General features: G+C 41.7%; 1 protein-coding gene across 2 annotated transcripts in view; it reads left to right on the top strand.

Moving 5' to 3' along the window:
• The window catches only part of LOC124177166 (metabotropic glutamate receptor 1-like), a 41,815-nt gene that overhangs the window by 12,268 nt on the left and 5,165 nt on the right, over positions 1 to 24,382 (top strand). Inside the window, exons 2-13 of one of the 2 annotated variants that reach the window (XM_046559241.1) lie at positions 483 to 752; positions 6,487 to 7,020; positions 7,097 to 7,257; positions 7,340 to 7,447; positions 7,940 to 8,093; positions 11,539 to 11,785; positions 13,237 to 13,508; positions 16,064 to 16,233; positions 16,553 to 16,629; positions 19,018 to 19,183; positions 22,531 to 22,666; positions 23,386 to 23,588. In XM_046559241.1, coding sequence (XP_046415197.1) covers positions 6,783 to 7,020; positions 7,097 to 7,257; positions 7,340 to 7,447; positions 7,940 to 8,093; positions 11,539 to 11,785; positions 13,237 to 13,508; positions 16,064 to 16,233; positions 16,553 to 16,629; positions 19,018 to 19,183; positions 22,531 to 22,666; positions 23,386 to 23,588 — 1,932 coding nt within the window. In that variant the 5' untranslated portion in view covers positions 483 to 752; positions 6,487 to 6,782. The remainder of the gene's footprint in view (positions 1 to 482; positions 753 to 6,486; positions 7,021 to 7,096; positions 7,258 to 7,339; positions 7,448 to 7,939; positions 8,094 to 11,538; positions 11,786 to 13,236; positions 13,509 to 16,063; positions 16,234 to 16,552; positions 16,630 to 19,017; positions 19,184 to 22,530; positions 22,667 to 23,385; positions 23,589 to 24,382) is intronic. The other variant, XM_046559242.1, reaches the window with a different exon arrangement.

The following is a 24,382-nucleotide window of genomic DNA, read 5'->3' as shown; positions in this document are numbered from 1 at the left end:
TTTTTTTATTTATTTATCAAGTTTTAAAGATGAAAACGGAATGACATTTTTGAAATTTGGGAAAAAATTGTCAAAAATTCTTCGATCAAAGACGATCATTTGAGACCAAATCCGGAAGTGGAAATTATTTCATTTCATACTTATCTGACGCATTTCAAGAATATAAGGGTTCCTGAATTGGCTTAATTTCGTATTTTCATTGATAATTATTCATTTTTGCACGTGTATAATTATCCGTTTCGTGTATAAAAATAAATAATTACCAATGAAAAAACTAAATTAAGCAAATTAAGGAATGTTTACTTTCTAGAAATTAGTCAACTAAATATGCAAAGTAAATAGTTTCCACTTTAGGATTTCGCCTCAAATAATCGTCTTCGATCGAAGAATATTTGAGAATGTTTCTGAAAATCACAAAAATATCATTCAGTTTTAGTCTTAAAAATGTGTGTGTGTTTTTTTTTAATAAAAACCAATTTTAGAGGAAAGTTTGAAATAATTACGGAGTGCTATTCAGAGTTCCGACTTTCGTAAAAAAAATGATAAACGAAATAAAAAGTGGTGAGAGGAAATCCTTTTTATCGCGTACACGCTACCTGTACTATATAACGCGGATTTCTGTTTCTGTAATTTTTAATTAGAAACAATAGAGAGAAAAAACCCAGAATGAACGTGGATAAATGAAGATAAGCCGTCTTTGCCCATACAAGCCTTACTCTGCGCGCAAGCTTTCGACGTTAGCTACGCAACTGGTAAGTGGCTCGATGTAATGAATGTAAATTATGAAACCACCAGCTCAGACAAAACTACGGCTAAATCGCTTCGCCTGTGAGTTCTAAAAGGGATAATTTAGCTTTGAATTGTTCATTTCTCGCCCGGTTTTGTTCATTCAAACGTTGATCCGCAGGAAACCAAACGCGTGACAATGGAAACGGAATTAATCCTCAAGTATCCTAATTCTTTTCACCCATAGAAATATTCTGCAAACACTTTAAACAAACTCGATGCCTGGTATACTAAAATTTCATACTAATCGCATCGTACAATTGTTTAGAGAATTTCGTTTTTCGAAAAGCAGGTGACACATTTTGGAATAAAAAAACAGCAACGGTTGTCGAGATATTTCGTTTCCACCTCATTCGCAACCCCGAATCTCGTTTCATTTATTTCTTCTGTTTCTCAGAATTTGAAGAGACGGAATGAAAAGTTATTATTACCTATATGGCATTAGAGTTTATTTATTGCAGTGATCACTGAACATTGACGTGTGATTTATATGGTATTAGAACGCAGAATTGTAAAGAACCGCGAGATAAATATCTTTGCAACCGTTTGCGGAGTTCCAATTAATTAACACACCCCGTCCATAATTTCCCGGTAAGATATGTTGGTGCCGTTGCATCATCGGTGATAATTTTGAAACAATGAGATCTAAGATCGTATAACACGAGTGTAAGAGTTGAGGAGAGGATCGTATGGTAAAAAATACGATTAAACGGAGAAATACAGGAAAATGATAAAAAATGAGTTACAGCGAATTGAGATCAAATGTCTCCGGATGTGGTTTTAAACGTCGTTCGCAAACGACCTTACGCACGCAATTAATTCACGTATTGCCACGGAGTTGATACGATTCTTTGAAATAGGTTATCCAATAAGGAGGGAAATAGGACGGATAAATAAATAAATATATATGTATGCGTGGTAGAGTAATGGATAATTGTCTACAGGTATGCTAAACGCTTTTATCTACCTGGCAGTAGAATCTGCGTTTGAATTGTGCTGGCCACCTGCCAGTCGTCTATAATCGAATTCAACCTACCCGCTTGCCTACGCAAATAAATATATTGTCGATATTTACCAATCGTGATATCCCGGCTTGCTAGGAATTTTGTCGTTGCGGGGCTTGACATGTGAAAACGTGTATACATGGCACGTACGTATCATGTACGCGATATTTTATACGATATCGACAATTTGCTTGTGACAGCATGTTTTCCGGGAGGGGCGTATATTCACTCGGGTTCTCAGCTCTTCGCAAGTCCAATCACGACGGATTTTACGTCACTTCGAGTATTGTCGGACGACTTTTCAAGTATGCCGTCTTTCGATACAGATCCATCGGGGCGGGGTTAAAATTACGAATTGGAAAAGTTTCGAAAGCGCCGAATTCTGATTTTTTTTTTCTTAATTTCGGAACTTTGGAGCCAATATTTTCGATTTGAATTTTGAAAAAAATTCTCTACGAGAAAGCGAATGGTTTAATTTCTGCCAGACTCTAAGCCCGTCGGGGATTTTCAGGGCGTGTATATCCAGGAACTAGGTGAGCGAGGGGGCGGCTAGCTGGCTGGCGAAGTAAAGTGCGTTCGTTCGCGATGAGATAAGAGAGGAGAGAGGAGTTAAGAGCAGAGTCTGCGTGCGGCACATGTAGTACGTACGCACTATCTCGCCTTTATATTATTATTCCGCGGTATCTCGCTGCCCGATAAAGCTCGCTAGATGAACGCGTCCGTGTTCGGTCGGATGATAGGTATTATATGGATACCTGCCCTCGTACACCGTCGTCATCACCGCCTCTATCTCGCCCCTCAAACCTGCCCCATTCAGCCCTGTATCCTATAATAAGCGACACGAGGCTGTACAACACGCGAGTACGAGTAGGTATACAAACAACCGGTCGTTTCAGCCATTCTTACTCTCTCACCTTTGTGCCTGATTCGTTCTTATTTTTATTTTTTTTTACATAATATTTTTTTTTTTACTCCTCTCTTCTTTCCCCTCGCAATTTTTGTTTTTCCCTCGATTCTTAATGTTTCAATTTCGTTCGATCTCGTATTTTGTCTGTTTTTTTGAAAAAAAAAATTTTTTTTTGTTTTGAATTTCTTTGTCCCGCTCTTAAAATTTTTGCAAAAGAAAATACAATTTTTGAGAATTTTTGAGAATTTTAAAACAGGTCCGTTTCAAAATCACTCTCAATACTTGATCAACTGGTTAAATAAAAATTTCGAACAAACGCAGAGTAATATTTCAGAGTCGGTACGATTACAGGAATTTTTTGAACGAAAATGAAAAAATGGCGAGGATCGGACGTCGTTGGTCGGGTTCATTATTCAATATAATCAGCAATTAAGTAAATCAAAGAGCCCAATTCGTAAGTTAATTTGTTACGTAAAGACAAAAGAGAAAGAAAAAAAAAAAAACAAATTTCTTCTCGCGAAACGCATATAGACTTACATATCCTACTTTTTTCACCCGCGATCCCCGTGTCTATTTTTTCAACTCTCGAGATTCGGCATATTCGTTTGTTCGCGATTTTGAAAGCTTGCCTACCCGTCGCGAGGGCGCTTGACACGGCAACCCTTGGAAAAGGGGAGGAGGCTGCACTCCTCCCGACGGATGAGAAACTGGCTGGCAATTAATTTTAGATCTCGGTACCGCGGAGCTTTTGCTTTTTCCGCGTCTGTTCGACGGTACGCGAGGACCGAGTAGCTCCACTACTGCGTGTCTGACTATCACGCTCCGCTACTACTGGCCGCCGGTTCGCCGTCCAACGAGGCCTCGCTTTGTGAATAGGGACGCGACCACCCCTGCCGTGCCGCTCTTTTTTCCTCGTTGACACTCTACAAAAGCAGCGATAAAAATGCGGAGGATAAGAAACAAAAAAAAAAAAAAAAAAACGATCCCAAGTCGTGAAAATTTCACTCTAAGTTTAGAATTTTGGGCAAAATTTTTTTTACTCCTTCTTTCACTCCGCGTAACAAAAGTAAATAATCAACGATATTTCCGACTAGAATATTTTCGTTACGTTTACTTTGTTTGATTTTATGCAAAATTTTGCGGAAAATTGCACGAAAAAGAGTTGTAAGGAAAAAAAATTACTCCGTATGAATAAAGGTTACTCGTCGCTCTTCTTTGCGTGTTGATAAAAGCAGCCGCTAAAGAAGGAAGAAGAGAATACGGAGGGTTCATTCCACGCACGGTTAGACTCGACTTCTGTTACGAGCGTTCTCTCTCTCTCTCTCTCTCTTTCTCTCTTTCGTTGCAGTCTTTTTTTACAGATATGTATTCACCTTGAATGAAAATCCCCCGTTCGTTGGCGGCATCGCGTCGGTTAGGGCGACACGGAATATGAAAGAATGGGAGAAGGAAAGAAAATGAGAAAGCTTCGAGGGAGGGGTAAAAAGCCGAGCTTTACGGCGTAAATAACTACCGACGGATGTACATTTATATAAAAGTATAATAAACGTATATACCGTACTCTAGTTATCCCCTGATGAAAGATCTTCGACCTTGATTCGCTGACGAAGATTTCTGCCCCGCGTATCAGCGCTTTTCAACGATTTCGGTTTCACGTTTGGATCGCCGATGCTAATTCGCCTTCTTTCTTGCATACACAACTCGCGTATCCCGCGGTTGTTACGATTGTAGACACGTGTAGCTATTTTTCCACGTTGACGGTATAAAATACACGCGGATATATTTCTCCGTGCTTCTTTGTTTCGATTCAGCCGCATTCTGCAAGCCAGCTTGGATAATGATCGGAATCGTCGAGTAAAATTGCCGGTGTTGAAATTAACCCTATGCCGTATGGGTACGTATAATAAAAGCTTCGCGCTTGCAAGGATTTTCGAAAACTTTACCGAAGTGCCCCTCTGTGCTTCGGTCATTACTTACTCTCCGACTGCTTTCGTCATACGCGCCTGAACGAGCCTGAACACGTGGTTCGAAATATTTTCATCCACGATTACAAACTTTGCCCCCACGTCTCTACATATAACAGCACGGGGCATCGGCCTCTCCGTCATTCGGTTTTTCGATCGATCAATACTCGAAACAACGACTCATTTTTACCACTCTATATTTCCAGGATGCATGGGACGTACAGGCGGGTCTAAAATATGCCCAATCTTTCTTTTTTTACGATAGAGAATTTTCACCTCATCGAGCCAATTATATCCAATAAAGCTTATCGTGACTTGGACAGTATAAGTATATGGGGCATTTCACGTCAAATTAGCAGCCCATGTACCTCACCCCCTACTTTGTTACTTTTTTTTTTTTCGCAAGTTTTTAGACTTTCCATGTCGGAACTGTTTTTGCTTTTTTGTTTTTCACATACCTCGATATAAAATTCAACGATTCCGTGATCAATTTAGATAGAGGAAAAGAAAAAAAACCATCAATTCCGGCACGAAAAAACTAAATTGAAAAATATTCCGAGATTCTTTTGGTTCTTTACGAATATCATACTAAGAAGTAATTAAAATCGAAGCGGATGAGGCGCACGGGTTGCTACTTTGACGTGGAATGCCCCATATACTTGAAGACGATCACGTCACTCGATCACGCATCCTTCGCACGATTAATTATACTATATGTATACCGCAATACGATTTATATACAATAATTACAATTTTATATAAAGCGCATAGCGTTTTCATCAAGGTATCTAATTCCCGAGGATTAGTATCCGCGCATATACTCGCGACGAACTTTGGTGAAAATCCGTCGCTTTTACGTTACAGGGTGTAAATTCTCATTGAATCGCATTACCGTGATGTACTTAAAGCTGTGGTTGGCTTAACCGTCTATCCGCACGTCTTTAACACGGATTGTACAAGCATCTGCTCGCGTGTAAATTTCGGGTGGCAGGATTTATTATTCACCGTTTTACTCGTACATCAACCCTTCATTTCGCGTCCCATTGTTCCCCTCTTCTCTCTTGGTATTCCGATCTTTTTTTCTCTCCATTTCTTTTCCACTATCCCTCAGGACACTGTGCAATCGTGGAATGATTTTATTCAGCTGTTGGTGGAGATCGTTTCTATCGCGCGATTAGATTTTGCTGATCATGAAATGGAGAAAAAAATTGGAACGAATTTGACGGACACTGGGTAAAGTCGGACAGTGGTCTCATACTCGTCCGCACATACCGTAACATAATCCACTCGTTATATTGGACGTCGTATTTAACCGCTCATCGTGACGGTTTGACTGGCTTAAAACGACGCGACGAGAGTAAATTTCCGGTATATAGATATACTTGTATATGTGTAGGTCTGGTACGGCATTACTTTTATCACGATGAGATTCGTTCGAGGAGAGTTGGATACCAATTTCATCTTGAGACGAGGAAAAGAGATAATGGAAGAGATATGTAATTGCGACTATGGTGATCTGATTTTGACGGGCGTAACGGCGATCAGCGAATAATCTAACGTCAAATATAGGATAGGGGGAGAAAAAATTGGACCAAGTTCCATCAGCGTCTTCATTATACCGTGGAATTGTCTTTGGAAGAAAATAGAGCTCCGTGATCGAGCCGTGATTCGCGAATAAGTCGCATTATATGTGACGTATGAAATTTCGCGAGGATCCCCGCGGTCTTGTAATGAATGTGCGTAAAAAAAGCAAGCAATCCTGCGCGCCCTTCCCATCGTATTATCCCAATCTTTGCTGAGTGATCGCAATCCTCTTTTGTTCCAGACTCAATCTCCACGTTCAAACAAATCTGCATTAAACGTACTTGAGGCGGTTTGATGGAACATTACACACGGGAAGCGGCGATTCCATTCCATTCCCGTTGCGGAAAGTGAACAACATTGCGGAAGCTAGCCCGCGTTATGCAAGCAGGAAATAAGGGTGCAAAAAAACATCGCATCAACGGCACCAAGATGAGCAGCTCAAACGCTCGACCACCGTCCGGCCATTGTTCGATAGTGAAAACGGCGCTCGAGCTTCCGGAAGTTCGCCGAACGTAGCCTCCGGATCCCGTTCGAAACATGCTGCTGATCGTTTACTTCCTAGCCACGTTTGTCGGCGTCGCTGCTGCCGGGGATCCGTCGGCTAGAGTCAAAGGTGACTTGGTCATCGGTGCCCTCTTCAGCGTTCACAAAACCCCCAGAGGTGGTCAGGGTGCTTTGGTCTGCGGTGAAGTGCGCGAAACGTACGGTATTCAACGGGTCGAAACGGCCCTCATCACCCTCGACAAGATCAACAGCAACAGCAGTATTTTACCTGGTGAGTTCTTGTCTTCGCGACGGACGCGTAGCAAATGAAAACGGAAGAGTCAGCCCTTCGTCTTCTTCTCATTCAGGCGTCACCCTCGGACTCGAGGCCAGGGACTCGTGCTGGTCGGCTCCGGTCGCTCTTCAGCAGAGCATCGAACTGGTTCGAGACGCCATAACTCCGGTGCTCACTCAGTCTCAACTCTCGCAGAACGCCGACACTGCGCATTGCTTGCAAGCCGCGCCTCAGGTCCCTATTCAAATCCTCAGCTATCCTGGCTCTGCTTCCAATTTATGACCGTCAAAGTCGTTGTTTGTTTTCAATGTTCCAGCAGGAGACTCCCGACGGAAAAGCTCCGCTTGTCGGCGTTGTTGGACCAGGATCGAGTTCCGTCACTCTTCAGGTTCAAAACCTGCTTCAGCTTTTCTCCATTCCACAGGTGAGTGGAGCTGAGTAAATTTAGATCTTGCGGTGGTCAGTGATTAATCAAATTCTTCTTTTGTTCATCGGTCCGAGTAGATTTCGAACCAATGCCTCCGATTCTTTTGACCCGAACCAGATATAACCTGTTACTATTCGTATTTCCTTGGGAACTAGTCTCAATCTTTAGTCTCTATCAAACGTTAGAGTTGCTTGAAGTGGTGAAAAAGACCACGTCATCGGAAGCCAACCGATTTTCCCAACATTTCAAAGATCTTACGAAACTTCTTGGATCACGAAAGGAAGTTTAGGTGTCCAAAGCTGCCAACACGATACGAAACTATTTTCCTGAAGGAGTGTTCACTTGAAAAGTTCTTCTCCAAAGTCATCGCTGCCGAATGATTGTTATACCGTTGTTACTCAATTTAGTGTTTTCACGTTTTGTTTCCTTACCGGGAGATAATTACGATCGGGCTTGAAAATCTGTCGGACTCAAGCCGCCGTGTTTTAGGTCGGTTATTCGTCGACGTCACGTGACCTCACCGACAAGTCGAGGTACTCGACGTTCCTGCGAGTCGTACCGTCGGATCATTACCAGGCCCAGCTGCTGGTGGATCTGGTGAGATACTTCAACTGGACCTACGTGTCCATCGTCAACACTGACGGTGAGTGTGTCATCCCCCATTCCCAATTAGCAATTCCCGAGATCCTCGATCAAATCTTGCCGCACAACGCGCATGAATGCATTGTCCCCAAGGCCTGAGTCCCGTTGTGCACCTCGTATCTGCCCGCTGGAGTCCCCCGCATATCGAAACCCTCGGCCAGGTGGCCTTCTACACAAAGCGACGTCGATTCCGCAATCCTCGAATTGCTTCGTTGATTGCCTCGTACCTACCAACTTCGGAATTGGTGCCTGATTCCCAGTCGGTCGTCCCTGAAAAGTTCACTCGCGGATCGATTCATTCGTTCGTTATGAATTCAATTATTCCTTGTCTCGTCACTCCGCTCAGTTTAGAACCGCACCGGAACTCATTCAAAAATCGCTGAAATTCGTTTTTTGAGCGTCTCAAAATTTCGTAGATTATTAAAAAAAGCGTATACGCAAAATCTGCGTCTATTCTTGATTTTCATTTCCTCGAGTACTTCTTGTTTGGAATTTTTTCTAAAAATATCTTGTTTGAGGGTGCTCTCGAATTTCCGAATCAAACCGTCGATCTCGACAGTTCTCTGTTGCGTACAAATGAAATAATCTCGGCTCGACGAATGGTCTGAACTTAGCCCCGTTGCAGGGCGTAAGTTTGTTTCGCGGAGCGGCTCTCAGTACTATCGAGTATCTCGTACGCGGCTAATAAAGTTTAGAACAGAAACTCCACTCATGATTTGGCCACGTGCGCGCGCGTATCGGCAACAAAAAAGCATGTATCTCAATATTTAATTCCTGGCCTTTTATTGTGGAACAGATATCGGACTGACGCTCAACCTGAGTTACGACCGGTCTTAAAAGCTTCTCGGATATATTTTCACACGTGTGAATCCTACGTCAAAGTATCCGGCGTAATTATTCTCACGTTGGGTTCATTCGGAGCGCCATGATACGGAGTTGCGGTTGATCATGGTGTGGCGCTGGTGTATGTATTGTATTACAGAGGTTGATTCATCGCGTTATATGCAGCATATAAATATCTACGGACTCAAACATACTCGAAAAAAAAAATTCTATCCGTTGAAAAATCGCGCTCTCAAATAAAATTAGCGTATAAATAATCGTTGGTCGTGATTTTGTAGCTCACCCTTTTCCAATTATTCTATTCGCGTTCCTCTCCGGGTTCTTTATTTACCCCCGAAACGTGACATGGACGGATCGGGTGAAAAAAAAAAAAACAACTGTTTGCACGAAAAAGAGAGAGAAAAACAAAAACCACGGTTGTAAAGCTCGATCTCGCAAAGTGTACACAATCACGAACGGAGCGACAGCTGAGTGAATGGAGACGGGAATGAACGGGTAATTAAGGGGTTGGCGTTTCGGTGCTTTGCAAAGCGATCAAAGCTCCGGCTGTCCGGTGATTCGTTGCAGTAAATTTAATTGAAAGGTTTTTTCCAAAAAAAAAAAAAAAAAAAAAACACGTCCTATACGTACGTCATTCATTTTATTTTCAGACCTCAAGTGTGACAGACACGGAACGTGCGGACGAATCTGTGGTGAAAAAAAATATTCGTGAATTCTTTCACATTGAGATGGATACTCGTATGAAACTGTTGACGTTGAAGCAAGTTTACGGAGGAGAAAAAATGACGATCAGTTCAGATCGGATGCCCGAATAAATCTTCGTCAGATTTCACGCAGAGGCAAAATCGGTGCTTTTCGACTTATAGCCTCTACGGGGTATAGATATAGTTATTTTTTTTTCCCCCCCCATCTACGACCTTCGGGATTTCCGTCGAATATTGAGAAGAGATAAAATCGGAATGTAGAAAAGAGGCGAATCGAGAAAAACCATTGACGCCGAAACGAGGAGTCCTTCCTTAACCTCATCAGTGTTAGCTGACTCGAGCCAATAAACCTTTCCTCATAAATTCACGCTGCAAGCACATCGAAGGTGGCAGCGGGCAGTCGCCCCCCGGCGTTTCGGGATACATAGATTTTTTTCAATCCTTTTTACAAGCCAGGGGATTCCCGGGGTTCAAGTTCATTTTTACCCCCATCTTTTTTCCGACCAAATTCAAGCGGGGCTGGTAACGTCGACTATAATGTATCCTTGGAAAGAGCGTTAGCGCAGGGACGAATTGCCTCGAAGCGAAGGGTGCTTTAAAGGAAATGAGGGAAGAGAAAAAAAGTATGTCTATATAAATTATCCGTTTAATTGTCGTGAATGAGTTCGCGGATTCGGCTTCATTCTGTTTCGTTGCGCTTTTATCCCCCTCCCCCCCCTTTCCTTTCTTCTTACCCTTCTTTTCTTCTTATCTTGTATTGTCTCCGTATTGACGTTTCGTAAATGGTTGCTTCGAGATATGAATTCAAGGCACGGTTATAATCCATCCACACCGTGACAGGATAAAAAGGGGAAAAAGGAGTGGGAACAAAAAGACAAAAAAAAAAAAAAGGATAAAACGCACACTCTAATTACCCTTTGTTCGCTTTTGCGGTAAATTAACCTGCCATTGTTACGTACGGTGATAATTATCTTCGTTCACGGAGTGACGGTATTCGGTTCCGTTTATAGGTAGGTACATACCTCGTCATAATCACGAGAATACGTTTCGCAAGATTTCGCACATTCGATTTTCCGAAACTTCAAATGCACTTGGAATATTAAGTGTATATCCATGTGTATGGTTGTACATGCGTTTCTATATCCATACGAGAAACTATAGGAACCCGACAGAGTCAGCGAATTTCAAGTTGTTGGGACAAATTTATTCTACAACGGAAACGGAAACTGTTACCGCGGTTTCCCGATGCGAAACATGCAGGATCGGCGGGGCGTATATATATATATAATATATATAATATATATATTTACGATTTTATTCACGCGACGACAAATCTGTCGCGTTTGCAGTTTTTCTCTATTTATCGATTTTCGTCATATCTTGATATTTTATTTTCTCTTTCCCCATTAACTGTCAAAGTGCGAATCTTTTTTTGAAATATTTTGATTCGTTCATTGACGAGGTTGGGTGAAAATAATTTTGTTGACATCCGTCGACTGTGTGACTAACGAAACACGGTTTTCTTTAACCCTTACAGTCGCACGTTTTTCAACTCAATATTTTGGCCTGAATTTTGTTACTCGGGGACTTTTTCCGGTCGCCGATCACGAATCCGAAGTCAGAATTTGATGATTTCTAAATCGAAAATGGCGGTTCCAACATGGCGGAAGAAAAATCAAAAATATAATGACTCTCGCCGAAACTTGTTATTCCGGGGTTTTTTGGGACGCTGATCCCAAATCTGAAGTAACAAAGATCATTTGAAGTTGTAAATAAACTGCGATAAGGGTAGGACACGGAAATTTTTGAGGCGGGACGCTGAGCGTTCCGCTGTGACGGAAACGGTTGAGAAAATAACTGTTTTCTTTCTTTATGTATTTCTTTTTCTTTTTGTTTCAGAAAATTATGGCCAGAGTGGAATCGCGGCGTTTCGCGAGCTGGCCGAACGAAGCGGAGTCTGCGTTGCTCGAGAAGACGCTGTTCTCTCGACAGCGGAGGACGCGGCCTTCGACAGAGTCCTGACGAACCTGAATCAGGATCGTGCCGCGAATGTTGTCGTCTGTTTCTGCGAGGGCATGACGATGCGCGGCCTGTTGGGAGCGTCGAGGAGGCTGAATTTGACAGAGAGGTTCATGTTCATCGGAAGGTACCTTGTTGAATGATCGTTGGAAAAAAAATTATTGATTCAGATTTCGATGGAAAAATATGTCGAGATGTCCAATCTGAAATGGACAACGGACAATGTAATTGCGAATTCTCGTGTAGAAATTCTAAGGAACTTGGACTTGAGGCGAGGAGTTGACCTTAGCTCTTGAAATTTTGTGGACGAAACTCGTAAAAAGATCGTATTCGGAGTGATCGTCTAACGGCCGAATGGTCCGTTGTCTCCTAGGGGCGGGTTTGAAGTTCCAAATTTGCTTCGTCGGAACTTTGCTGTATCGCAACTTCAGATTTCGGAACTTTGAGCGTCGGGTTTCGGGCCATTCGAAACTTTAAGTTTCGGCGCTAAAAAATTCGGAATTTGGCGAAAACTCTTCATAATCGACAAGTCGCCGAATGTATCGACACGCAGGTCTAAAATATGGTTGTATTTCGCCAACGATTGATTCATGCTTGCCAAAAGAAAAAAAAAATCTTTATCTCGTAAAAACTTTCATCGTTTCAAAGAATTGCCGAGCGTTTGTATAGTATAAATTCGACCTTCTTTTCGGAACGAATATTTCGCCAGTCAGCTGCGCCAGCTCAATTCTTCCTCTGGCAATTGACTCGGTGACCTTCCAGCTGGATTAAATCATGACTGATTTGCTGGCTAATTTCAACGCGCCGGTGGTTGCGTCTTCTTCTCCAGAGTGAACGTGGGCTCGGGTTGGTACGATTAGTCGATACATCAAAACATCAATTCCTAAATTCATAAATTGATAAATTTTTCCGCCGTTTCGATTCGTCACTCGAGGGTTTCCACCGATGCTAACTGAACTCGTCGGCTCGGCAACGGGGGGACAAATTTTACCCCAACGATGATTAAGCTCTCGAACGAAGTTGGCTAGAGCTACGAAAGCTCGGCGAACTTCCTCGGGGGTTAAATCTCCATCGTCGATAAACGGCGCCGCGACGATAAGTCGAGCAGCGAACGGAACTGTTTAAGTAACGGATGCAGCGACTTAGCTTCAGGAAGCAAATGGTCTAGGGGTGGGTTGACAGAGAAGGGGAGAGACTCAATTACGGTAAACCGCAATCGCAGGTACCTCGAGCTAGGTAATCAGCCGAGGTGCCGGCGAATAAATTGTCGAAGCCTCTATTTTTCCATTCGCTTTTTCGCCGAATCTCACCTCAAGGGTGTATTTGCTATACGTTCTCAACCAAAATAAAGACGATAAGAAAATTAAATTTCACCGACAATAATATATAGACCAGAAGCTGTTAAGAAATTGCTTAAACCAAACATTGTTTAAGAAATTTTTAGGGAATGCTCTTTTTCTCATGTGATATGAATTTTTATCTTATCGCAAATTACGTATAGCCAGTAAGTCCTTAATTTCAGCCTCTCCGTTAATTATACATTATCAACCGGCTAATTCATTCCTTCGCTGTAAACAGCGACGGTTGGGCTGATCGAGACGACGTCGTCACCGGGCACGAATTCGAGGCTTGGGGCAGTCTCTCGATACGAATCCACTCCCCCTACGTCCACGAGTTCGATGACCACTACTTCGCCCTCAAACCCTACAACAACTCGAGGAATCCCTGGTTTCAAGAGTTCTGGCAGCACAAGTTCAACTGCTCCCTGCCCGGTCTTACCGGTAACGACGAGGACGTCGAGAGGACTCCTACAACCACTGTCTTTCCCGTCGACAAGAAGATCTGTACCGGTGAGTCGCTGATTTCATTCCCTTCTTTTGCGACTTAACGCGAGTCGCGTGTTAAACCTCACCCGCAATCATTCGACGATTGGAATTCATTCGCCCATTTGGTTACCTGCGAAATTTTACTAACAAGGAGAGTATTGGAACTTTGAAACATGGATTCGGCTTTACCATTTCCTTGGCCTAAAACATGAAGCCTGTGATACGTAATTGCGTCTCACTAATTCCTCTCTTCACTCTGGGTAAAATTGATAATATCAACGATTTGACGAGCAAAATGTTACGACAAATGAAATTCGTTGGGTATTTTTACCTTGAACATTAATTTTTTCTTGATTTCCATCGAAGCTCCAGTGACAGGATCTTATAGATTCATATTATTTCAGTAGTACAATATTTTTGACCCAAGGAAAACTCTCAGAGAAGTCTCAGCAGAATCCATGATCCGAAGGTTTGATACTCTACTGGTAAGTCGTCGAAGGTATACCGTCAAATCTCTTATTATATACTTCATTGGGAAGCGGGGACCAGTGTCGGTGATAATTGGCAGGATTGGGTAATGAGGGAGGAGTTGATCCGGGTCGAACTGTAGTCTGACCCATAGACGGACGGCAGAGTTTAAACGGGTCGTAGACGCACGGATGTGTGTAATCCGGAAATCCAATTCCACGACGTCGGTGGCGATGAGAAGCTGAAGCTGCGGGCCGTTTTCCAGGGACGAGTAGGCGTCAGGAGCCCCGCGAAGAGAGAAATAACGTCGGAAAGACATCTTGAAACAATTTGTGCTCAAGTGTTTAACCCTTTGCGGCACAGCGTCTCGAATATGAGACACCTTTTTTGAATCGGTTATTCGACATTTAGATTCAATTTTTGAGATGTCGCTGTAATTTTTTTTCACGCATGATTGGACTTCTAGGATGTCAATGTTGATGTCTTAAGATGGATTATCATAATTCCGTGAATATACTGAGCGCTGTAAATAAATGCAATTGTGGAAAGTTCGTGGGGATTAGAAAATTGAAAGTCGCTAAAAACGAATACACTGTCAGAATTTCAAAATTCAAGATGGCGGGCTGAAAATATAAAAATTGATCCTATTCGCTCATATAAGAACCGGCTTTTTCAACTTTGAAAACTTCAGACATCGAGAACGTTTATACGCTCAGTTTCAAAGAATTCGACTGCAAGGAAAAATATATGCTTCAGAGGGTTAAATTATACCTGCATCTGTAATCTATATAAAAAATTTGAAACTATATCAGACTATGGCGGTTCTTAAATATGTTACACTGTTTTTACTCGACTTTCCTTTGTTCCGAGCCAACAGTAAACCGGAATGAAAATACTTCGGCTCAGGAGCCCTTGATTCGCTCCTGGAAAACGATTGACTTCGGTGAACAGTTGGTCGAAGATCGAGTATCCGAACCGCCGTCAAATCGCCCTCCCTATTTAATCGACAGACAAAATGATATTAGGCTGAATTGACATCAGCCGCCGCGACGCTGATCGTCTACATCACCCGAAAAAAATCGAATTCACCATTCAGCGATATTGCCAAACATTAGAGTCAGCTCGATTATAATTAATTGTCATCTTTTAATTTCGATAAACTCCCGCAAAAATCTGAAAGAAAAGAAATTTCCATCCTTCGTATAACTATTTAGATTCTACACGCGATATTTGTGAGATAAAAATTTGTTCTTTTTTTATATTAACATTCGGAGAATATTTTTTACCGCATTCTTGTCGACGGTCGAACAAATCGTTCCTTTCAACGCTTCTTTTAATTAATTCACTCCTCATATCTCTTCCGCTCGGGTATCGCGTGAGTGTTTAAAAAATCTGGCGATATTCCAATAACAGCCACGTCTGGTCGGATATTTGGTTTTTAACAACCATGTAGCCAGTCGATGCTGTGTATCATTCAGGTAACAACAAAACCACGATCACGAACGCTGCCGTTCGTGGTATACAAATAGACAATTTTACGATCGTCGTCGATCGTCGTTCCCATTTTTATGAAACTAACACGTACCGGGCCAGTCGATCCTGTTTTCCGTGCCCTAAGCCCTGCGGAAAGAATATAAATATCAGTCGCAAGTTTGTTTATTTTTTATTTTATACGTTTCTGTAGTGCTTTTATTTATTTATTTTTTTTTTTCTTGTATTTTTTTCTTCCTCTTTGCAAATCGTACGAGAGATTCCAAGGTTCACAGAATCTCAGTTCTAATATTACAATGCCTACATTCGCCGCGTCTATTCCAGTCTATACGTGAAAATTCGCCGCCTCTAGGCAGCTCGGCCTCGAAACTGATTAAAGTCAACAAGACCGTGACTGCAGGCCGTTGCAAGTCCATATAGAAACGAGCTTGAAACTAAATTTCTTGCAAAGAAAGTCATGGTATACGATACGCGACGAGTACATGGAGTAAACGATTTTGGGAAAAAATCCAAGGGCCGAAAGAGGGTTGAACTATAAATAATGGTACATTTTTTCTGAATTATATCGTTGCAATAACATCTGCTATTCGGTGTTGCATTTCATTTCTGTTGAAATTCAGGAAACGAGAAGCTCAGCGAGAAATACAAACAAGACCCGAAAATGAGCTTCGTGATGAAGTCGTTTTGGGCCATGGCTCACGGGCTTCACAACATGCTCGAGGAAGTATGCGGGAAAAATTTCTACGGCGTTTGCAAGGCCATGCGTCCCTTTAACGGGACGCTCTTCAAGGTGAGCTTTTCATCAACTTGAAAGAATTCTGAGATATTTCGCAAATATTGTAGACTCGATCCCCCGTAGTTCGAATGCCTCTTCGGAAATACTGAATCATCGGAAAGAATATCTAAAAAAAAATCTTGTTCTTACGAAAAAATTAAATTTCGTGAAAAAGTTGTCATCTTTTAAATTTTTACATATTTTGGCGAAAGAATTGAAATAATTCGTATAAAATAGCGGTAAAAACGAAATTTGCGTTTTCTCCGAGGGTCAAGTATTTCAATATTTATCGTCGTCTTATTCTTACAACGCATTCTGATTCTTCAACCTCAAGGATCACTTGATGAACGTCACCTTTTCCTTCGGCGGTGAGGACGTGGAATTTGATCGACGTGGTGATCCTCCAGGCAGGTCGGTGCGTATATCGGTTTCCAAAATTTTATTTCTTCTTCCGTCACGAAAGGGGGGATGAAAAGATTTAATTGAATATAAGTTCTTGAACAAAAAAAAAAAAAATCCGGAATCCTTCATCTAATATTGCTTTTCTGATTCGTGTATAAAAATGTCGATAAAATAAATAACTGGAGTCAATTTCGAAAAACTACGCTTCCTTCTAGGGTTGTTGAGATCAAACCTTACTAAAACCATTCAAATATCAATGGCGATAAAACCACTGATCAAAGTCAACAAGTTAACTGCCCTGAGCCCGATGCAATTTCTAATTTCAATTTATATCATTACAATCTGCGATCAAAAATTTTGGTAGTAAAAAAATTGCCGGCATGTAGTTTGACGGAAGTAATTAACAACCTGACTTCCACTCTGTGTATCTTAAGTGAAGTCATTTTTCTCTCGAATTCAAATCGAAGAAAAACAAAAAAATAAAAACGAAGCCAAGCATGTTTGGTTGTCGGTGACGGAGTATCGAACAACAACCAATATCGAACTAACCCGGTTTTGCTACGCTTCAGGAAGTCACAGTGAGATCGAAATAAGGCTTCCTCCCCGCAGGGCGAGTTCCATAAATCAGGGGGTAATCTCGAGCTCGATTTGACGCGTTTTTTAATGGGGAGGCGGAGGGGAAGCGAAGAGAAAAAAGGGTTTACAGTATTTCACTTTTATTACCAATATGTCGCAGCTTCTCTAGCTGCCGATGGTGGGTGGACGTGAAACCTCGCTCTAATTCATCCTCTACATACATTCACGGGTATCGAGCTTATGTTGAAAACAAAGCGTGAGAATTCTTCCGCAGTCTCGGTGTAATTAATTACCAAGATATGCGTATGGAAAACCGTCGGGGAATTTCAACTCACGATGTTCGTATCTTGGTATATCGGGGTTTTTTTTTCGTATTTTTTAAATCTTTTTTTTCACTTTTGAAGAATGATGTCCGTGTACGTTGCGCGTATCCTGTAGAGCAGATCACGTGCAGGTATAAATATGCACGGATGAGTTGAAATATAGATTTTATTTTCTTTCCAACGTTTCGCTAATTATGTAAAACATCGATCGGACTATTTATTCATTTTGTTAAAAACATTGTACGTACATTGCGATAATTGTTCGTGCAATTAATTAATAAACGCTTTGTCAAACGCATTGTATTGTTTCGTTCTCTTTCGTTCTTCTTTGCACGATAATTTGATTCACGTTTAAAAGTTCTCTTTTTTCTCTTATACTTTTTTTTTTTTCTTCTTCTTCTTCAAAGTTTGATATCACTATTCGTTTTACACAACGTATCTTGTGAATTTGAAAATCGCGCATCGTAATTCTTGCGGTGAATCGGGACGGAAATTTTCAACAAAACGGAAACACGAGTTACGGAATAATTGTCAGAAGTAAAACGAGAGTATAATTAAATTAATTAGGCATAACATAAATCAGCCTTCAGACCGTTCGTGGAAAGAAGAGGGGTTAAAGTAACGCGTGTTGTTCGAACCGTGACAGCCGCTGCAGGTGCGTGTTTAATTAAAATACTTTCGTGGTTTCGTTTGGCGCGCCCTTAAGGGCTTACGTGGCTCTCGAAGGTTAAAAGAAGAAATATTTTCTCTCATTTTTTTATTTTTTGTTAATATAATCGAAGAATCATTTTATCAAACTTGAAGCATATGAAAGAAGAATGTTTGAAATTTATATCGAAAAATTTGGAAAATTCAAACGTTCAGAACCGGTTTTCGGAGATTCAGTATTTTCGCGGTGGACACGATAATTCATGCGAGTTTTATCTGGAATTCAAAAACCAAATATTTTCTGTCAGTAGGTCAGCACAGTTATTGTCACACACGATTGGACGATGGGTGAAAAAAAAAAATAAAATTGAAGCACGATTTTTGGTACAATTTACACAATTTATCGCGCTGTAAAAAAGTGGCTATACTTACCTACCGACAGAAGATATTTGGTTTTTTGATTTCAGACAAACCTAGCACGAGTTATCGTGTCCACCGCGAAAATACTGGCTCTCCGAAAACCAATTGTCAAAAATTTTTCGATGAAAATTTTATGAAATATCGTTGAAATATTCTTTTTTCATATGCCTTAGGTTTGGACGAATAATTCTTTTGTTATACTTGTTTTTACAAATTAGAGAAAATATGTTTTGCTCTTTAACCTTTGAGACCCACGTAGCCCTTTAAAAGTGTTCGTGGATAACAGTGGCAGTGATTATTTGAGTACGATCGAGTACCACAATCGGCGTTCGGAGAAGTCCTTCTCTTTTAAACTCGTTTGGTTATTTCTTTTTTTTTCTTTTAATTTTTTATCAACGTCCTCACGTATTTTCTCCAATCCATATTACAGGTACGAAATATTGAATTATCAAAAACTACCCAACGGGACTTACGACTACATACAAATCGGCGACTGGAATAATGGGACCCTCGCATTTTCCGGCCTTCCACAATCACGCGGCACTCAAATCGTCGAAAGTGTTTGCTCCAAGCCCTGCCCTCCCGGAAATTACAAGGTAAGTTTACCTGAAAGGAAAAAAACATTGTAAAAAAAATAAGAACATTTCACGGGAAACAAGCCGCAAAAATAAATTTTTAGCGATACTTTTCATTGCCGTGAAAATGGAAGAGTCTGTAGGTTTTGTCCGACAAACTTACGCCATGGTCTCGAAAACGGCGGAGTGAAAAATCTGAAGCTGATAAATTTTTGCAAGAAAAATTAGAAAAAAGTTTATTTTCTGAAAAATAAAAAGGCTTATACATGTTTTTTTTTTAATGAATATATAAACTGGGAAAAACATAATCGCTTGTCGATTCCAGAGAGGTTCGAAAACGTAAATATTCACTGAAATTAGAAAAAGTAATTTTCTTACATCACCGGAGAGGATTACAAGTAGAAAATTCTCGCTTTTCATATACGCGCATTAAAATTACATTATAACTTATGTTGTAAATGAAAAAGAAAGAAACAAAATTTTAACACCGTCTTTTCCTAAACCGCTAAAACGTTGAACGTAATTAAAAGATCTATCAACTCTCCCGCATTGTTGAAATTCTATCCAAACACGATCGATACGAATAAGTGGTAAAAATTGCACGTAATTGAAATATCAAAAAAGAGTTGTTTTTTTTTTCCCTCTCGACGCAAATTCTACGCAAGTCCGTCGAAAATTTTACTTTGAACGAGTTGAATCGAATCAGGACTTGACAAATCGGACGTAATATCGCGCAAACAGCGTTCGTCAAATTCGTAATTTCAGTCTTCGGTCAGCGGTGGTGGCGCAATTTCTGCCCTCGGGCCAAAAACCGAGGGGGAAACGTTTCGGGCGAGGCAGCGGGCGACGAGACGCGGGGGTCAAACCGCACTCGGACGATTTTGCATGTTTGGCCTTTCTCTAGTTTCATCGTACGTCTTCCCCAACGGGATGTTTCAGAGTCTCTGCGATCCGAACAGCGCGCACGTTTCTAACCGAAATTTCCCCTCCGTTTCAGTCTGCAAACGAACCGCGAACTTTCCGCGATCTAATCTAGCAGCGGTCGCCAAACCGCGAATCCGACAAAGATACGTCACGGCTCGCATTTCCCGGGCTCTGGATCCGACCCTTGCGCCTTGGCGTAACGCAAGGTTTTACACCCTTGCAGACGATTTTGCGATACAATTTCTTTTTTTTCTTCCAACTTCCTTTTTTGGAATTGGATATTACCAAATTTTTTTTTTTATCTCTATGAACTTGAAACCTGCAGTGTGAGAACGGGAAATTCGAGAGCAGGCCAGCTTAAAGCCGATTGCTTTGAGTAATAATACAGCGCAGATTAGGTCAATTAAAGATTAGCAATTTCGTATTAAAGCTGAGGGATAAACAATGGTATTCAAACAAACGGAGCCTTTTGAGGAAACTCGGTGTGAAATTTCGGTGTTTATCAGCAACGAGGCAAACGGGCGTATGCATAATATACAAGCTTTGAACGTTTGTACGTTGTAGAACAAAAGTTTCGTATAAAACACGTGAAGAGAAACAGAGGGTGAGTCGAACAGACCTGAATCCAAGCGTAGAGAAAGTTTGCACGCGAAAGTACGTACACGTGCTCACACGCGCCTGTGGCCGTCGCTTTGACTTCACTTTGCGTTGTTTAATTAGACCGGTACGAGGCACCGAATTGCCTACCTGCATTACTTTTTCACCCTTATGGACTATATTACGTACCTACCCACATTTTCACGGCTTCGCTGTTTGCGAGATTTCACGATACGCAGCTTTCTCCGCGATTCACGCAACTCGTTGAATAACTACGTCGCGTAATCTACGCAGAGTTGTGCAAGAAGCGAGAGAAGCTGAGAAGAAAAATCGGCAAACGTAAGAATGAACGAAAAAAAAAAATTGGCGAAGGGTAATCGTTCGAATTGATTGCTAATTAGCGCGAATATTCGTTGTATAATATTATAGTAACGATGATGATTAGCGAGCGATTATTATCCTCGGTTCATTCACGCGTTACTCGACGCCGTGTAATTATAATTATCTATTGTGCAAATACGCCGCTCATGTTTGCCTCGCAATTACGGTCTTCAAAGTTCATCCCGTCTCATCGATTTCCTATCCTTCGCTGCTTTGACGTTTTTCTGCAGACTCGATTTGCGGATTTTTTACATGCTTGATTGGCCGACATACGCAATCCTCTGGCGAAAGTGGAAAAGTGGAAAGGGAACGGAAATAAATAAACAGAACAGAACCTCGAGGTAAAAAATTTCACTCGAAGTTTCATTACATTTTTATGAATTTCTATTCGTAGAGTTATAATCTATGATTAATTTAGGCTGAAATTTCAAAGCGCTGAGAGCAGAAAGTTGATTAAAAAAAAAAAAAAAATCTATTAGCTACGATGAAAGTGTTTGCATAAAGAATTTTTAGTAGCAGTGAGCGGAAAATCATGCGTCGAAAATTCCTTGCGCCTATATATGCCACTTTCGTAGTAGAATATTGACATTATTTTTCTTCACACACGCTGTACGCAATCTGAATGTTGTACACATGATTTTTTGACTACATGTTTTTCAGCGAGAAAGATGTAAAAAAAAACAATTGTTTTCGTCAAAGTCTCACCAAAATCTTCTTCCAAAGTAATGCGAAATTGGGTAAAATTGTGAATTCCGAGGTCTTGACACCGGGCTTAATATATGCGTGAAATAATGTATTCCGCACCTTTTGTGACTCCTTTTACTTCCCCTTGGTATTCACCTCGTCGCCGCCGTTGACGTTTAAGGAGACAAGACTGAGACAACCGACGGTAAAATCTTGATGAAAATTTGATGCCGCCGCCGTCTCGCATCATCCGCGCAGCGCTCTCGCACAGCCTCCTGTAATTAGCCTAATCTAACGATCCTCGTGCGGACGATTTATTTCGAAAAGCCGCTTTAAGGGAAACAGGCGGCGAAAATAGGCCGGAAATGGGATGAAAAAATTCAAATTTCGGCGGTCAAGAACTGAAACAACTCGCACTCACATTTTTTTTGCAAAAGTTTTTATCGGAGTTTTGACTACGAAATTCAGTGGTTCGAGTTTTAAAAATATAAATATCTAAGAACCAGGCGATATCTGACCGCGTTCTTGAGTTATTCTGGAATAACTAATGGAAAACGTCATTTGCTTTACGCGTGCCGCTGATTTTCATCGACGAAAATGCGACAAACAACTGAGAAATAACGAAAATTGCGTTTATTTTTTGAGTAATTTGTAAAGGGCGAATTAATTGAATTTTTACCACATTTTCAGCCGTCAAAGCCTTCCTAGTCCACCTGAGCTCAATTTGGCGAATTTTATTTTCTTTACCGCCCTGAAAAGCTGGTTTCCTGATATTTTCACAGAACTTCAAGACCGGTGGCCAAGAGAAACGGTGCTGCTGGGCCTGCGTTCCCTGCGCCGACCACGAGATCGCCGACAAGGATCAACTCCAATGCCATCCTTGCCCGAACGGACAATGGCCGAACGGCAACAAAACCGGTAAGAAGATTCTTCTCTCCGTTGACGTAAAAAGAGAGAAAAACGACAATAAATGAAATCGGTGAAAAAAACAAGGGAGGAAAAAGCGGCTGGGTGGAATTGGAGACCAAATTAGCTCATGAATCAGATCAAATTTCGGGATCGCAATCTGGGGGGAAGACGAATGATCCGGGAATAGGGAGGGATGGAACGGTATGGGTTCGGAAGACGGGAGAAAAAAACTCGGACGTGTATATAAACGTCTGGTGCAGGATCTCTGTTGTTATAACGGGGAAAAATGTTATTTATCGCGTAGCTTCCTTCGCCTCTAGCGGCCATCAATCGCCGGTCTTTAGAAGTAATTTATGCCAGCGTGACTCGGGGGAACGGTTAACGCGACAATGCCGTCGGAGGAATTTTTAAACAAGTCGTTAGTCACCTTCTCCCCCGTACTTTACATCCTCATCCCTCCGCCCCTGTCTTCTTCTCTCCTTCCGACAAGCCGTCCGCGTTGCCGCTTAATATCGTTCCCCCGTATACGTCGGAACGCGTCGCTAAGTATTGTTCCCCTTCGATTTCGTCGCAATTACACCACCGCATGGGACGTGATCGTAACGAGGATCTTGGCGCCGCATCGCGTCGCGACGCGGATCCCCGAACTTTATCGTCGCATATCGGCTAATTCGATCACTCCGTCTCTCCGTCACGCCTTTCTCTTTCTCTGTCCCCGCCAACCAAAGAGTGCCTCGTCATCCCCGACGAGTACACCTCGTGGGGCGACGCCGAGGCCGTCGTCGCCATGACCTTCAGCGCCCTCGGACTTCTCGCAACCTTCGCCACCTGCCGCGTCTTCGTCAGGCACAACAACACCCCCGTCGTCAAGGCCAGCACCAGGGAGCTCAGCTACCTCATCCTCGCCGGCATCACCCTCGCCCATTTCGCGGTATGATATTATGTCTGATCGACTGTTTTTCTTCTTTGGTTTTTTTTTTTTTTTTTCTCTTTTTAACACCATTTTTCCATCAGGTCGAGACTCGGTTCTCAATCATTGTACGGTCGTTCGGCCTTTCTTGCTATCTCTTCTGGTTTCGTATCGTACGACAATATACGTACACATACGGGTGGAAAGGTTTTATCGTTTTACAATATCAATTTTTTATACCCTCGTATCAAGGGCTGCGACAGATGGACTGCCGTGTAAAAAGTGAGGCTTTAATCTACTTGAATGACGTATCGTTTCCACTTTTTATAAAATTTTTTCTCAACATTCGGTTCTTTTTTGTTTTTGGTTGTCGACTTTTTTTTTCGAACATCGGAGGGTTTAATTATTTTGTACTATTTTCGCCCTCTGTTTCAACAAACAATCATCCGACGTAATTTTAAACGATAAACTCCGAGCCTTGGAGTGAGTATATGAAACGTCTCTCCGGCTGTAGGAACTGTAGGCTTAAGAAGATAACAACAGCGGACCGGACGGCCAGCTACGGAGCATGATTAATTTGCGGACCAACTCGGTGTTAGCGGTACCGAAGCCGTTAAAATATTTTCGCAAGCTTAATTTTTCTTTCTTCTTGTTAGTTTTTTCCCTCTTTCTCTTTCTCTTCTCTCTGTCTTTTTTTTTTTTCAAAACTCATATTCCCAATGCAAATTAATCGTAATTGAGTTGAGAAACTCGAAGAAGAAGAAGAACAAGAAGAAACCCTCGCGCCATATTCTTTGGGCACAAAGTTCAACTCG

The sequence above is a fragment of the Neodiprion fabricii genome, chromosome 3, assembly GCF_021155785.1.
Source record: "Neodiprion fabricii isolate iyNeoFabr1 chromosome 3, iyNeoFabr1.1, whole genome shotgun sequence".
NCBI lineage: Eukaryota > Metazoa > Arthropoda > Insecta > Hymenoptera > Diprionidae > Neodiprion > Neodiprion fabricii.
Note: the sequence above shows the minus strand (reverse complement) of the source record. Positions and strands in the feature narration are given on the sequence as shown.